This window comes from Zosterops lateralis (assembly GCF_965231275.1).
Source record: "Zosterops lateralis genome assembly, chromosome: 18".
NCBI classification, from domain to species: Eukaryota; Metazoa; Chordata; class Aves; order Passeriformes; family Zosteropidae; genus Zosterops; species Zosterops lateralis.
This window is the reverse complement of record NC_139778.1, coordinates 2,031,997-2,047,183: the sequence shown is the minus strand read 5'-3', so window position 1 is coordinate 2,047,183 and position 15,187 is coordinate 2,031,997. Positions and strand designations below refer to the sequence as shown.

The 15,187-nt window shown below is 52.8% G+C and overlaps 2 protein-coding genes across 2 annotated transcripts; one reads left to right on the top strand and one right to left on the bottom strand.

Annotated features, from left to right (window-relative positions):
- Positions 1-30: 30 nt before the first annotated feature.
- ATP5PD (ATP synthase peripheral stalk subunit d) lies at positions 31-2,476 on the top strand. The gene is made up of 6 exons (XM_083874745.1): positions 31-91; positions 444-573; positions 1,113-1,209; positions 1,694-1,765; positions 2,085-2,147; positions 2,274-2,476. Exons 2-6 carry the CDS (start codon positions 452-454, stop codon positions 2,403-2,405), a joined length of 486 nt encoding a protein of 161 aa, XP_083730871.1. The 5' UTR covers positions 31-91; positions 444-451; the 3' UTR covers positions 2,406-2,476.
- Positions 2,477-12,837: 10,361 nt separating this feature from the next.
- On the bottom strand, positions 12,838-15,107 carry MRPL58 (mitochondrial ribosomal protein L58). The gene is made up of 6 exons (XM_083874358.1): positions 14,935-15,107; positions 14,558-14,594; positions 14,385-14,444; positions 13,691-13,773; positions 13,419-13,588; positions 12,838-13,141 (listed from the first exon to the last, which is right to left on the bottom strand). Exons 1-6 carry the CDS (start codon positions 15,091-15,093, stop codon positions 13,057-13,059), a joined length of 594 nt encoding a protein of 197 aa, XP_083730484.1. The 5' UTR covers positions 15,094-15,107; the 3' UTR covers positions 12,838-13,056.
- Positions 15,108-15,187: the final 80 nt, after the last annotated feature.

Sequence of the window (15,187 nt, the reverse complement as noted above, 5' to 3'; positions counted from 1 at the left end):
CGGCTTCCGGCGAAACTGCGTTCTGATTGGGCGACGGGAGAGGAGGGGGCGGGACATCCGGCGGCGGGGACGGCAGTGTCGGTCAGTGAAGGTGAGAGCGGGGCCGGGCCGGGGCGGCCGGGAAGGGCTCCCGGGGACGGGATCTGACATCCGAAATCCCGAATCCGGGGGACAGGACAGGATGGGGCCGTCCTCGCTGTCGGGAGGCTGGTGGGAGGGGACAGGGGACAGCGTGAGGTCGCGGCGGGGCTCAGGAGCGACCCCCGTGTCCGCGTTCTCTCCGTATCCCGATCCCTCAGTGTCCCCGTTCCGTGACCCGGCCCCTTCCGCGTCCCCGTCCCCGGTGTCCCCGTCCCCGGTGTCCCGCCCCATCCCGCCCCCCGGAGCCGCCCTCCCCGGCCGCTGCCCGCGGGCGCTGTGACCCACCGCTGTCTCCGGGCCAGGCGGCGCCATGGCGGGACGCAGAGCTGCCCTCAAGGCCGTGGACTGGGCGGCCTTCGCCGAGCGAGTGCCCCCGAACCAGCGAGCCATGTTCAACGCCTTGAAGACCCGCAACGACGCGCTGACGGCCCGGTGAGTGCCCGCCCCGCTCCGGAGGGGCCGCTCAGCCCTCGCACAGCTCCCGCCTGGGACTGCCGGGGCTGTCGCCGCCTGTGCTCCCGCTGGAGTGTCCTCGCAGGTATTAAAGCAGGTCACCTTGAGGCGGCTGGTGGCTTTTTTTGGCAAATCACCTTTAGTTAATCTTCCCCAGGGTAAACCCACAGCTGCAGTTCAGTGAACGCACTTTGCTTTGGCAGAAGTTTGTCACTGTTAAATGTGACAAATTCATGTGCAGTTCTCAAATCCTTTAGTATCCTCTGTCTGATACAAGTGCTGCTGTGGCAGGGAGTGTTGCTGATTGCCTCTGGCTCAGTGCTGTGTAACAGCCTTGTCCTGCCTTAAAGGCTGCACCCAGAGGGGCTGAGTTCTGCCTGTCTGTCCAGAGGAGGCTGTTCCAAGGGCAGAGGGGTTTGCAGAAATGCTTGTATCAAATCTGAAAGAACCCAAACTGAACAGAGCAGGCTGTGCTGGGGCTCAGGCTGCTGCTCATGTCTGCTCTGCTCCCCCCCCAGGTTGGCTGCACTGCCAGAGAAGCCCCCGGCCATCGACTGGGCTTTCTACAAGGCTCATGTTGCCAAGGCTGGAATGGTGGATGAGTTCCAGAAGAAGGTCAGTCTCCTTGCCAGCTGGGTGTTGCTCTTTGGAGTTTGACTGGGGCATTGAGAGGAAAACACTGGGATTGGCAGAGGAGGTTGGTTGTGTCACTATGGGAATTTGCCTCCCAAGACTGGAGGCGCCTGCTGGGCTCAGATGGGTCTGGGAGCTTTGTGCTGGGGCAATAACTCTGTCATAGGGTCAGTCTGTGGTGTTGGGCCTTCCAGCTTCCTTACAGGGCTGTGAGAAACGGGTGGTGGTGTGTGTTCTGGTGGGCAGGACAAAGGAGATGGCTGGAAGCTCCTGGGGGAGCAAGTGCTGCTTGGGAGGGACAGGGGACACCTGCACTGATCACTTTTAACTCATTAACTTACATGGTTGTGAGCAAGTCCTAGGAAGAAAGGAGGGAATGCTTCCCTGCTGCTAGGGAAGATGACCTTGATGTGAGGGATTGTTTCAGTCAAAAAAACCTTACAAAAATTTGTCTTTCAATTTACAGTTCAGTGACCTAAAGGTTCCTGAGCCAGTGGATACACAAACTGCCAAGATTGATGCCCAGGAGAAGGAAGCTGTAAGTGAACCATTCCCTGCTGCTGGGGTTGTCCTTGCCTTCTGTGGGGATGGGAAGGGGTGTGCCCCTGCAGGGGCAGGGCAGCCTGAGCCAGGGCACAGCCCTACCCTTCACACACGTCCCTGGCTTTCTTAGCAAGGGGATCCCTGCACAAGGAAGGGTTTGGCTGTTTGGGATCTGCTGGAGATTCCATCAGTTACCCAGTGTAACAATGGATTTTAATGCCAGCTGAAAGCACGGTGGGGGTGTGTGTGTGCAGGTTTGCTCTGGGTCAGTGTCTTTATCACACCCACACTCCCCATGTCCTCTGCTTCCCCAGGCCAAGAGCACTGCTGAGTACATCCAGGCTTCCAAGGCCCGCATCGCCCACTACGAGCGTGAGGTGAGGCTGGGCTGTGCTCAGGGAACGTTCTCTGGACCCCACCCTGGCACCCCCTTGCTCCCTGGGTGTGCTTTGCTCCTTCCTGCTCACCCCTGACTTGTGATGTGTCTGTCCCTGCTTCCACAGCTCCAGAAGCTCAAGACCATGATTCCCTTTGAACAGATGACGTTTGAAGACTTGAGCGAAGCCTTCCCTGAAACCAAACTGAACAAGGAGAAATATCCATACTGGCCCCACAAGTCAATTGCTGATCTGTAAACTGGTCAGGGAACAGTTTAATGACTGTCAGACTCTGTGATCTTATAAATAAAGAGCTTTCTCTGTCTGTGGCTGAGATCTTAGACATGAGTTCTGAGTAACGTGGAGCAATACAGTAACTGGCAAACATTCCACTTTTCCTGGATTTTGTGTTTTCTACCCATGAGCTTGTTTGGTAGCAAGGACCCTGTCCTGGTGATCAAACTGAGCCCTCTGAAATGCAGATAAACCTCCTGTCCCTCTCTGTAACCCTGAGGTGCAGGGAATGGAGCAGCAGACAGTTGTTCAGAAGTTTAACATGTGTAGCCCTTTGAGATTCTGGAGTGCATTTGTGTGTCTGGAGTGTCCCAGGACTTCTGCAGGTACAGGTCTGGGGCTGTTTTCTGGGCTGATTGTGATTGTTTAGAGAAGCCAGTTGCAAAAGGAGTTGACGGAGTTGAGATGCACATTAAAAAAAAAGTTACTTTTTTAGTTATTTTTAAAAACACCTAATTCTGGTGCTCCTTTTCTCTTTGCCCTGGGTTTCTGAATGCTGCTGATCTCACTGGAACTCACAGAAACAATAACAAAGACTTGCATTGCTTTATTTAATAATCTGAGGTGGAATTCTTAAACACCTTCCCTCAAGATAGAAACTCCTCTAAGAGAAGGCAGTCCCTTTCCTCTTGGTCATGTTTGGGGTCAGAACGAGACAGGTAGAATGAAGGTGTTATCCCAGATTTTACAACTCTTTTATTCAAATACCTTAGTAGCCCACAGAACACTTCAAGAACATTGGTAGTTCTACTGAACCAGAGTACAAAGCACTGTGCATGCAGATCTCTGGTCCTGTGGCTTTGGATTTTAATTAATTTAATTTTATTCAGGCAAGCTCTGTGAATTGATCAGGAACAAATTACAGCAGGGTTCAGAAGCAACACAGTAGAGAACAACTGAGCTGGCACTGGGCAGAGCTGATCTTCAGCTGCTCCATTTTACAGAAATGACAGTAAAAAAGAACAGGGACAGGAAGAGGTGGCTGTAGAGAAGCACCTTCTCCAGAACTGGCAGAAAGTGGTCCAGCTCCTGCCGCTGCCAGAGGTGCTTGGTTGGCTGCCCTTGTCCCTGGGCCTCCTTGGGAGGCTGCAGCAGTTGGGGGCCCCCCTTGGCCGGGTTCCCTGGGGGTCTCTTGGGCAGCTTGTGTGGGTCTGTAGGAGCAAAGGGCAGTGTCAGCACTGGGGCACTGTTTGCCCCGAGGAAACCCACCCTGGCTCCAACAGATGTGCAGGAAAATGCCCCAAACCTCCTCTGTTAAAGGTGTGATGGGTTGTTTTACCTTTCTGGAAGCTTCTGAGGGCCTTGTCCAAGTGCAGGGATTTGCGCTGCTGGTACAACAGGAAGAAGGTGTCTAACACAGCCATGATCATGAGCAGGAAGGTGCCCAGGAAAAACACCACTGCAGAACAACAGGAAAACAGAAAACTGGTTAACTGGCATTTTCTTATGTTCCATTGCCTGGGGGAAAACAGGGAAAGTAACCCCAGCAAGCTAATCAAACTTAGCTGTTCATTACTTCAACAATCATGAACGTCTCTATAAACACCCACAGACCTTCCTTAGGGCTGCTACTTGGGGAAAAATCAGTTTATTTGATAAAGGGGGGTACCTATTATGGGTGGTTTGTTGGAGGAAGTTGGCAGGCTGTTGTTGAGAATCACAGCCAGCATGGAGCTGCCGAGGATGATGGCAATCTGGAAGTTGATTTTCTCCTCAAGAGAACTGGGTCCAAACAACACAGCCATGTCCAGCAAGTACAGGGCACATGTTGGGAGGATCAGGTTCAGGATATAGAGAGTGGGTCGTCTCTGCATGGAAATCTGTTGAGGAAGATGGGGGAAAAAATTGATGAGCAGGAGATGACTCCATGTGTTGGGAAATGCTGGTCACATAATGTAAAAAATTGTCTGGTTTTATAGTGGGGTTTTTTTTGGTGCCAAATCAGTGCAATATAATATGGAAGTGCTGCCATACCTTGTAGGTGACCACAGAATATTCTTTGTCATCCAACGCTTCTGTGAATTCCACGATGCTCAGGTTGGTGAACTTCCATTCTCCATCAGTTAGGAGGAGATTCTGTCTGTGTTGCATGATCTCAGCTGGAGTCCGTCTCATCTTCATGACAAAGTCTGTTACTGCTTGGGCAGGAGGCAGAAGGGGGAGGGAAGTTGAAGAATGGAGGAGTTTCTTAGAGGTCAGTTATTCTTCTCCCTTTCCCGCCCAACTGAGAGTGTGTGCAGATGGGAAGGGAGAAGGTTTCATGCACTGCTCAGGTTTCTCAGCCCATGAGGGAGAAATTAAAAAGGTCTCTGCCAAGAGGCTTGGCTGGACCTCTGGGAATGTGGATCAGAGGGGAAACGTCTGGTGAATTAGGGCAGTTGGCATTTGTGGATGGGACGGGTAAGATTTTGTGTCACCTCTGCTTATATTTCAGCCTTTCCTGTTGGGATGAACTCTAACTGCAGTTTGAATCCCTGAAACTGTCCTCTTAATGGTTGGATTTGATGCTCTTGGAAATATTTTTCAACCTTAGGATTCTATGATTAATTTCCTTCAATTTCCATGGCTTTCAGCTGTGTTTAAAGACCAGTCCTGCAGAATGCTATGTGGACAAGTAGCAGTTTTGCAGGAAGCCTCCTAGTCTCAGGTCTCTTGGTTTGTAGAAACCAGTCATGGGAGGGGCTTGCCACAAAACATCCAGATTGCTCCAGAGATGGCGCTTGGAATTGTGCCAGGACAGAATGGCAGCATTTTAACTCATTTTCCCTGGTCTCATATGACCTCAACCCCACTGTGAGCGTGTGGTGCTGCTCAGGAGCCCAGGAGTCACCAGGGCCCATCTCATCTAGTCTTTCTTCTCCAAATTCAGCCCAGAGGTGGTAAAGCTCAGCCTGCAGCTGTACCTGGGTAGAGGAATGAAGCTATGCTCACGTTGCACGTCTGGGTGTCGAAGGGGAACTTGAGGATTATCAAACTGCACGTCAGGGTGACCTGGAAGGGCCGGGTGGAGTTGAAGCTGCCGTTGTGCATGAGGACCATGTAATTCAGCTCCGGGTTCTGCCCGCTCACTCTGGAGGAACAGACAGGGAGAGTAACTGAGCCTGAAATGCTGCCTCTGTCTCAATAAACCAGGCTGTGAGCACCCTGTTGGGTGGCTCTGAGCCATCATCCAGCCGTGGGATGCAGCAGGAGGAGAAGAAACCAGGGCTGGGAGAAGGGCTCATGATCCCTTTGGGACCAAGGTTTGCTGTAGCTCTGCACCTCCTGAGCAGCTCCTGCCCCTCTGCCCTCTGCTTTCTGCCCTCACCAGGGCAGGGGCTCATTCCTGGCTCTGCCCCTCACTCCTTTCTCCCTGTGGAGAGCTGGTGGAGGTGCCCATCCCTCTGTCAGACCCTCAGTGCTCTGTCCTGTATTTTTCCATATACTACCAAAGGTCACTTTTTTCCTCAGCAGTGCTGGTTTCTGCTGCTTCCTCGGCTTTAGCTACAGCCCAAATGGGATATTTCAGGAGCTGTTACAATATTACAGAGCCACTAAGTGCTTTATATAAACTGTGGTCACCATTAATCTAAATTAGGAGTCTCTGGGTTACAGAGAGCTCAAGGGAACAACTTTTAGCCATCTGATTTTATCCTATTTCCTATAATAAAACTAACAGTTTGCATCCATTGTCTTTCTGTTAATCCAGTGGATCAAAATGAAAGGGGAACCTACCTCTCTAAGATGAAGATGGGGGGCGACCAATATGTATCCATGGGCAGAACGATTTCAGAAATATTACAGAAATCCTGTGGGTCCCAGGTTGCAAAAGGGTTTTGCCATTCCTGAGGGAAGAAGTTGCAGGAGAGAGATGAGCTCTAGGATGGGCACCAGGGTTTGTGTTGGGCATCAGGAGAGAAATGCTCTTGAGGGACCTACCAGGTTCAGGACGAAGTAAAAACTGACTGTCTGGAGCTTTTCCACCTGCAGGAACAAAGATATTTAGCTGATTTTCTTAGATCTATCCAATGCAGAACCTATTTCCTGAGCACAGACTGCAGTAACTGGGCTTGGGAGGAGAGCTCATGGCTCTTGATCCTAAGGCTGAAGAATGGGAGCACAGTCCAGTGGTTAGGAAAAATAACAGATTATTGTTAACATTTCCATGGCAGTGTCCTGCAAATGCACTGCCCAGTTCAGGCACTCTGCAGGGGTTTTGGAGCCTCCTACAAAGCAGGCTGCTCATCTGGGGGTGACTTCTGGAAGGAGTGGGAGAAAATACTCCAGATCTTCCAAAAGTGCTTTCCAACAGCAGAAAGCTGAAGTGGAAGGGGCGAATTCTCACCCCTGTGGACTTGCTGTCAGAAGACTCAAACCCTGGCCTAGTAATAGCCCAGTTTTCTGTTGTAAAGAATCATTTTGGGTCCTTACCACAGAGAGAATTGCCACCAGGAAGAAATCCATCTTCACTTCTACAGGCTCCTTCAGGTCTATCTTGGGCAGAATGTACGTGTGCAGCTTGTCATGGGAGGAGATGTTCAGGTAGTCAACAATGTCATAGTAGGTGCAGAGGTACTTGGGAGCAGCCCCTGCTGGAAAGAGAATTCCACTTGAAACACAAAAACATCAGGCAAGACCTCAACCTGCGAGAGATGCAGGTTGTGGAGCTGTGGATGCGAAAAACATTGTTAACACACAAAAATCCCTTCTTACACAGATGAGAACAGAATTCCTCGAAGGTTTTGCACTTACCTGTCCCAAGAGAAAAGGTGAGGATGGCTACAAAAACTCCCTGCATCATCTCCTGCTTCCAAATAAGGAGGAGAATGGTGCCCTGTGTCTTATGAACTGGTTCAGGACACGTCACTTGTTGTGTGGAAGTTGATTTGATATTTATTAATGAGGGATGGATTTTTGTAAACAGACGTTTTATCTGTTAGAAGGAAGAATTTGCTAATGGTTTGATGCACTCAGCTGGCTCTTGGGAGTAGCCTTTAGCTGTGGTCAAGGAAAAATAAGGTCATTAAAAAAAAAAACAAACAACAATTTGAGGGAGAGGAAAAGAAAGGGACCATTCCCACAAAGAAAAGGCAAAGAGCCAGAGCTACTCAGTAGCAAATTTAGTGTCATTTACAGGGCTGGGAATTTACTGCAACCCCACTGAAATGGATCAGGAATTAGTACCTGTGAGGCTGAGGGCTGCTCTCCTTTGAGCCCTGTCCTGCACTGTGTCCTCATTTCCCCCTGAGCCTTCTGTGCACCCATGGATTTTCTGGTTCTGCCTCCTTGCTGATCTCCCATGCTCCTTATGTTCTTTTCTGAGTTTTCACAGGTAAGATGAAAGACTCGGAGACTTCTGGGTTTTTTATCTCTCTGTGTTTTCCTCTGCTGCCCTGCTCTACATCTCTGCCTTTTTTCCCTGTCATCATCCCAGTGATCCTTGTGGGTCCTTTCCAACCCAGGATGTTCCATAATCCTGTGATTCCATGAATGGCTCCAGGACAGCGATTGCGTTCATCAAGTCCCACACCTGATTCCCCCTCTGGCAGCAGAATTCCCCATGGCAGGGGATGGTGCTTTCCCTGCCATCCCCCCTGTCTCCCACGGACTCCCCTGCCCCATTGCCATCCCCCCCTGTCCCCCGTGGAATTCCACGTCCCCCACTCATGCCCATGTCCCCCACGGACCCTCGTGTCCCCTGCCCTCCATCCATGTCTCCCATGGACCTCTGTGTCCCCCGCAGGGCCCTGCTGTCCCCACAGGGCCCCACTATCCTCCACAGGGCCCGCTGTCCCCCACAGGGCCCCATGTCCCCGCTGCCCCCACAGGACCCGCTGTCCCCCCTGTCCCCGGCCCTGCCCGGGGCTCCCAGAGGGGCGCGGGGGCGATGCCGGGGGTTGGCACCATCACTGGAGGGCTGCACTGCAGCGACCGCGTGGCCTAATGGATAAGGCGTCTGACTTCGGATCAGAAGATTGAGGGTTCGAGTCCCTTCGTGGTCGGTATTTTTTTCCCCCCCTGTTTCCCCCCCACTTTTAAACCATCTTTTTCCCGTTTCTCCCTTTGCATCTCTGCCCTTCCGGGGATGGAGGGAGAACGCGAGCCCGGCTGGGGGGCGGCGCTCCCGCTGCGGCTCCGGGCCGGCCCGGGGGTGGCCCCGTCCCGCGGGTGGCCCCGGGACGCCCCCTCAGCGCGGGGTCGGGGGCGTTCTCGCGGGCTGGGGCGCGCGCCCTGCGCAGCCCCAGTGGCCTAATGGATAAGGCACTGGCCTCCTAAGCCAGGGATTGTGGGTTCGAGTCCCATCTGGGGTGAGCGGTCCCTTTTGTCTCTGCCAGCCCCGTTTCCACGCTCTTTCTCCCCGTTTCGGTGCCGCCGGGCCTCCTCCTCCTCCTGCCCCTGCCGGCTATGGCTGATGGTGGGAAGACATTCCCCATTCCCGGGGGAGATGGCAGGTGAGGAGGTTGATGCGCCAAGAGAGCTCAGAGGTTGGACAGACCAGGGCCTGTCCAAGCTCGGCACTGGGCACAGAGCCCCATGCGGGGAAACACCAAAAAGGGAGCTCGGGGTGGTCCGTTATGTATTTTGGGACAGGGAGGCCCCCACGGCAGGTCCAGGCTCTCTCCAGGTGCCCAGAGCTGCAGCTGGGATGATGTGACTGTCTGCTCCCGGCCAGTGGTCCCTGATTCCATTTCATGGAAAAAGGAAACAACGAGGAGCGGCTACAAACTGCTCCAGGCTCGGGTGCAAAGGTGGATGTTTTGTGGTCCCAGAGCTCAGGTGAGGCTGTGGTCGAGGGGACAACAACTAGCTTTGCTTTATCTACAACTTGCTCTGTAGATAAGAGGAGAGGTGCTCATGAAAAGCTGATTTTTGGAGGGATGTTAGTGAAAAGATGGCTCTGGCCAGGTCATGGACATCCTTCAGGGTGTCCCAGAAGGCGCCAAAGCAGAGCAGATGTGGTTGTTTAATTACCTTTTTCTGGGCAGAGCTGGGTTTTTCTTGAGTCAGGGAATTTCAGCTGCATTTTTCCTCTCCTTCCAGGTACTCCCTGCATTACCAGCTGCACCCAAAACACAACAAGAAGCCCATTGATGCCGGTTCATGTCCACCCTGCATGGAGGACCTTTCCTGGAACAGGACAAGCTGGCATGGTCGGGAAGCTTTACTCCACCAGAAACCACATTTCCACCAGGGGCTGGTCAGTGGGGTCACCGAGCTCGGCTGGGCTGCCCCGGGGCCAAAGCCCTCCCTGTAAGTGTCTATGGGAAAACGCCCTCTCAGATTGTTGCATTAAAAAGCTGCATGGAGGGTCTTTTCCTGTGGAGTTAATGGATTTTAGGGGCAGCTGTGGTCAGGGTGATGCCACACCAGTAAAACACAAAGTGAAGTTTCTTTTTAAGTAGTTTTTATCTCCAAGGTGTGGGAGATTCTGCTGTCTGGAAAGCAACAAACCTGCCCAAGCCCTGGGCACTGGATCACTGATTAAAATACCTTTATGTGGTGGGCTTCAGGAAATTTTTTTGGGGATTAGATGAGAAATGGGTTTTGGGGAGAGCGGCTGCAGAAGGAGGAGAACAAACAGGAGGTTAATGAGGTGTTTTTCCAGTGTTGGGTGTTCTGCTGGGGCACAGTGACACTGTGATGGTGACATCTGCAGGGAACCAGTGGCATACGGGGACCTCCATCACCAGGGTTGGATTGGTAAAGCCAGCCACACTTCCAGAGGGATGGAGAGTGGGGGATACCCAGGGGTGAATGTGGGGGACACCCAGGGGGTGTCAGGGGACATCCATGGAGCCTCCAGTGTGTGACACTGCCCGAGAACATGTTTGTGGGTGACCAAGTGGCCTAATGGATTTGATCTGATTTCAGATCAGCAGATTGAGGGTTTGAGTCCCTTCGTTGTTGTTTTAAAGCCACAAGAGGCACTACAGGCATTGGATTCCCCCACGCCGGGAGTGGGCAGGGGATCCTCGTGGGGTGAGAGTGACCTGGGGTGGGAATTCAGGGGGCAAAGCTGCCTGTCCTGGGGGCAGATTTAGGGTGGCTCTCTGCCAGTGAGGGGCAATTCACACCCCACGTCGAACAGCGCTCGGGGGAGGGAGAACAGGAGCCCGCGGGTGGTCTGAGCCCCAGCTGGGGCCAGTTTTTGGGGAGAGGAATGGGCGGGGATAAAGTAGGCTGAGATTTCCCACTGCCGGGTGAGTTACCGGGGGCTGGGCTGAGGCTCGGGTTGGTGTCTTCCGGTGGGAAATACCATCTCACTGCCCCTTTTGCGTGCGGGATCCGGCCGGAGCAGGGGGAGTTTAAGGCTCTGACAACACCCCAAGTGGGACCCGAACCCGCGCCCCCTCCCTTAGGGGACCAGTGCTTTGTCCACTCGGCCACCGGGCCCGAAGCTCCCCGCGGCCCGCCCCGCCCCGCGCTGCCCCCGCGGGCTCCGGAGCGATGGCCCGTTCCAGGCCCGTTCCAGGGACGGGTCGGGGCCTCATCGCACCCCAAACCGGCAGCGCCCGCTCCCCACGGGGCCAGAGGGGGAAGGAGGCTGTGCGGGGATCTCCATTCCCCCCATCCATCCCTACCTCGCCTTGGGAGGTGTGGGAGATGGAGCGGGGCGGGGAGCGGGGCTCGCTCTGGGGATGTTCAGACCGGGGCGGTCCCAGAAATACCGAGCAGGACCTTCCACTCTGACTCATGTTCACACTCTCGTCTGGCCAGCAGAGAGTTAAGTGACGGCGCCTGAGAAAAGCTGTTGCGTTGCCCCAGTGGCCTAATGGATAAGGCATTGGCCTCCTAAGCCAGGGATTGTGGGTTCGAGTCCCATCTGGGGTGATTCTTTTCTGTGCCGAGGGCCCGCGGGGGTTCCGGGCTGTCCCGCGGAGGTTTTGGGGTCGTTCTGTTCCCTTCCCCTTCCCGCGGCCGCCGGGGCTCCCCCGCTCCGCACCGCGCCCCTTCTGGCGTCAATCAGGCTTTTTTTCGTGCTGTTAAACCAGGCACAACCTCGGAGTCTGTTTTTAACCCCTGAAATTCCCCAGCTCCTCCACGCCCTGGTGTCAGGCGCTCGTCCAAGCCTTTACGCCTTTGCTTGAATCAAACTTGTTCAAATCCCAGGGGAAGGAGCTCCGAGCAGAGAGGGAGGTCTCCTGGGGATGGGCAGGCTCAGCTGAGGCTGTTGGCTGGATGGTGATGGTGGGAGGACGTTCAGTGTCACAAAAACATCGGAAGCAGCGACATCCCCGTGTTTGTAAAGGGCAGGGCACAGCACGGAGCTTCAGACACCTTCTGTACCTTTGCAGGGACCTCCCTCTCATGCCCAGGGAACAAGGGGATTCGCCATCCCTGGAAGTGTTTAAAACGTGTGTGGATGTGGCGTTTGGGGATCTGGTTTGGTGGTGAACATGGCAGTGCTGGGCTGGACTTGATAAATCTTGGAGGTGTTTTCCACCCTGAATGATTCAGTGATTCCTTGCAGAAAAGATTTTGGTGGGGGGAAATGTGGAATGAGGTGTCTGCTCCTGGCGCTGAGCAGGAATGCAGAGGTCAGAGCACAGAGCAGGATTGTCAGGATGCTTTGGGAGTGCTCCTGTATCCCCCCAGGGTTCCATTTTAGGGAGGATCTGGGCTTTAAATGCTGTTTTTGCAGATGCAAATATTCTGGCAGGGGAGAAAAGCTCCCCTTCCAAAGGGGATGCAGCAGAGCCCTGATACCTCCGTGTGCCCCAAATAAACCCCAGGGATGATTTTCCCTCTCTTATTTGAGGTTTTCCTAAAACAGAACCACCTCTCTGCACCCCAGGTGGGACTTGAACCCACAATCCCTGACTTAGAAGGCCAGTGCCTTATCCATTAGGCCACTGGGGCCCTGCCAGACTCCAAAAAAAGGGTAATTTTGGTTTATTTGAGTCTCTCAGTAATCCCACTTGGCAGTGGTGAAACACATCACGCCACAGAGCTTCATTCTCCTTAAACAGAGTCCACTAATGAGCCTGGAGGACCCATCCAAAGGATTTTGGTGTCTCATTTCAAAGGCCAGAAGCCTCCTGCACTCACAGGGTGAGTTCTGTCTCCCAGTGCTGAGATTTCTGCCAGATTCTGATGAGGCTTTAGCTTAACCAAATGATGTGCTTTGTTTGGTTAGATAAAAATCAACAAACGAAAGTTGAAAGGAAGGAAACAGAAGGAAAGAAATGGGATTCTCTAAGGGATGGACTTGATGATCCTTGAGGTCTTTTCCAAACTGAATGCTTTAAGATTCTATTTTCACTTAGATATATTGTTGAGACTGCTTTTACTCTTCCCTTTCTTTCCCCAAAACTCTCCTGTAGCTTTCCTTTTCAGCAGAAGGGGGTGCTCTGCTGGAGCTGCTTGAAGAATACAAAGCACATTAAAAAAAAAAGAGTGGCTGACAAAAATCAGAATTTTTAGTTCCTCTCAAATGTGAACAATAATTATTCTGGAAAATGACTGACAGGCCATCACAGTGTATCACTGGCTACAAAAGAAGGTGTTAAATATTTTTATTTACACTTTCAGGCTATTTTTATTCAATACAGCTCATGAGTTTAGCATCATCTACAGCTGCCAACGCCACTTCTTTAAGAAGATGGAATGCCAAGGGCTTGGATCTCTGCTGTTCTCAGTCGAAATCTGCCTTCCTGCTCTGTTTTATAGCTGAGTGTATTTTTTTCTGTCGTAGCCGTTCACGGTTCATTTTTTCCACCCTAAAACAAAATTAAAAGATCCCTCAGTGCACAAAGAAAACATTTAAATATTCAACTTCTGAGATGTGATGAACCAACATACATCCTCAGGTAAGAAAAAAACAGTCTTTGTTTTGGGGATATTACCCAGCAAAGCAGTTAAAATCTAATGGATTAGTGATATTCCTTAAAAAAGTAAATTTAAAGGAGGATGAAAAAAAATATTTAAAAATGGTGCAAACAAAACTGTGTAATGTGATAGCCTGAACTCAAATAAAGACCATTTTAATGCAGATACCTCTCTATGAGTTTCTGTGTTGTCTCCTTAGACACCACCTTGGGTTTCTCAGTGGCCTCGGTGACCATGGTCCGGATTTTCTCCAGGCAAATCGCCAGATTCCTCATTTGGTAGCGACTCTCCTCTGAGGTTACAATCAACTCACCAGCCCGGTTTATCTTATTCCTGTGCTGAAGGGATGGGAAAATGATGTGAGCACTGAAACCTCGTTGGAACTGTCTTGTTCTGACACTGAGACACTGAAATGAGGGCTGGAAGGGGAAGGTTGGTACCATCAGAGCCATTTTTTGTCTCACAGCTTCGGGAATCCAGTCGGCTGATTCCAGGTGGAACCGAACCTCCGCCTTGGAATTCACTGGGGGAAAAAAAACACAGGGACTTTGTTTCCATGTCACAGCTTGCCTTCCTCAGATTAATGGGATAATTCAGCCTGATCTCTGTGGTTTTCAACACGGGATGCTTCCATGATGAATTTCCTGGAAGGTCACAATTCTTTTCTCGCTGTATTTTTACACGCTGCCCTACAAGACAAACTTGTACCTGTCATGGTATTTGCCTTTCTAGACACTACAGAATTTACTGCCATCCACTGCCTACCTCATTTTTAATGGCAGAACAGGCAGTATTTTAAGTTTATTTGAATTAAGCTGAGAATTTATTGCACAGTGAACTTTCAGACTCCAGATGGCTCTATTAAATCTGATCTATGGGTAGCAGTGGTGTTCCTTGTGGCACCTGTAGCAGGAATGATCCCTGTAAGTGTTCCTGGAGCATCAAACATGTTACCATTGTCTCCAGCACTATGAAGACTCAGACACTGTTAAAATGCAGGGTGATGACAATGACAAATAAGTGTCCAGCAGCGTGAAGAGCTGTTTAACTTCAAATTCTCAATATTTTGCCATACAGTACAGAAAAACAACCATAAATGGTGTTTTTTTTCCCAAGGGAGAAGCTGTTCCTCACCTTTATTAACGTTCTGCCCACCGGGGCCGCTGCTCCGGCTGTAGGACACGGTCAGGCGAGCTGGAAGAGAGGGGCAGGGGCTGAGCCGGGCCGAGCTGGGAGCACGGACCCGGTGCCCGGGGGCGCTGCCTGGCTCCCGGCACGGTGTGCTGGGCTGGGAGGGGGGGGCTCACCCATGGGGATGTCGAGTGCGGGCGGCTGCAGCTCCTCCTGGAAGAGACATCGGGGGCGGTGTCGGGGGGTCTGGGGGGATCCCGGGGTGTCCTCGGACAGGCCCCGCCCCTTTCGCTCCGCCCCGCCCCATGACCCCGCCCACCAACACCAGTACCCCGTGTTAACCCCGCCCACCCACAGCACTACCCACGGTGTTAACCCCGCCCACCCAAATAGACCCCGCCCCTTACTATGATCCCCCCAATTGGCACCGCCCCCTTATTAGGACCCCGCCCAGCCAATGACAACGCCATAAATTCCCGCCCCCCCGCTGTCAATCAACCCATAAACCCCGCCCAGACGCCGTATTCCTCTTTCCCCCCGCCCCTCTTCTGACCGTGGTACGGGCGGCGGTTCCGTCCTTCCGCGGAGGGTACAGCTTGTCCAGGCTGTGGGAGCTCCGGTATTCGGTGCCGGCCCAGTGTGAGAACCGGGGGCACAGCAGCGCCAGCCCCGGTCGCGGTCGGCACAGGCCCCTCAGCGTGTGCGCCGCCATGTTGGCCCCGCGGTGCGCTCCCACCAGGCGTCCCCGTGGAAACGGCGGCCGCGCGCCGCGTTCCGGGGTGGGGCGGAGGCCGCAAGGGGGCGAT

Bases quoted from the DNA above. Each gene is read 5' to 3' on its own strand.
- ATP5PD (XM_083874745.1), top strand. From the start codon at position 452: ATGGCGGGACGCAGAGCTGCCCTCAAGGCCGTGGACTGGGCGGCCTTC. The intron at 574-1,112 runs GTGAGTGCCCGC...CTCCCCCCCCAG, and splicing joins AACGACGCGCTGACGGCCCG to GTTGGCTGCACTGCCAGAGA. The intron at 1,210-1,693 runs GTCAGTCTCCTT...TTCAATTTACAG, and splicing joins TGGATGAGTTCCAGAAGAAG to TTCAGTGACCTAAAGGTTCC.
- MRPL58 (XM_083874358.1), bottom strand. From the start codon at position 15,093: ATGGCGGCGCACACGCTGAGGGGCCTGTGCCGACCGCGACCGGGGCTG. The intron at 14,445-14,557 runs GTGAGCCCCCCC...CCTCTCTTCCAG, and splicing joins CGCACTCGACATCCCCATGG to CTCGCCTGACCGTGTCCTAC. The intron at 13,774-14,384 runs GTGAGGAACAGC...TTTTTCCCCCAG, and splicing joins TGGGCAGAACGTTAATAAAG to TGAATTCCAAGGCGGAGGTT.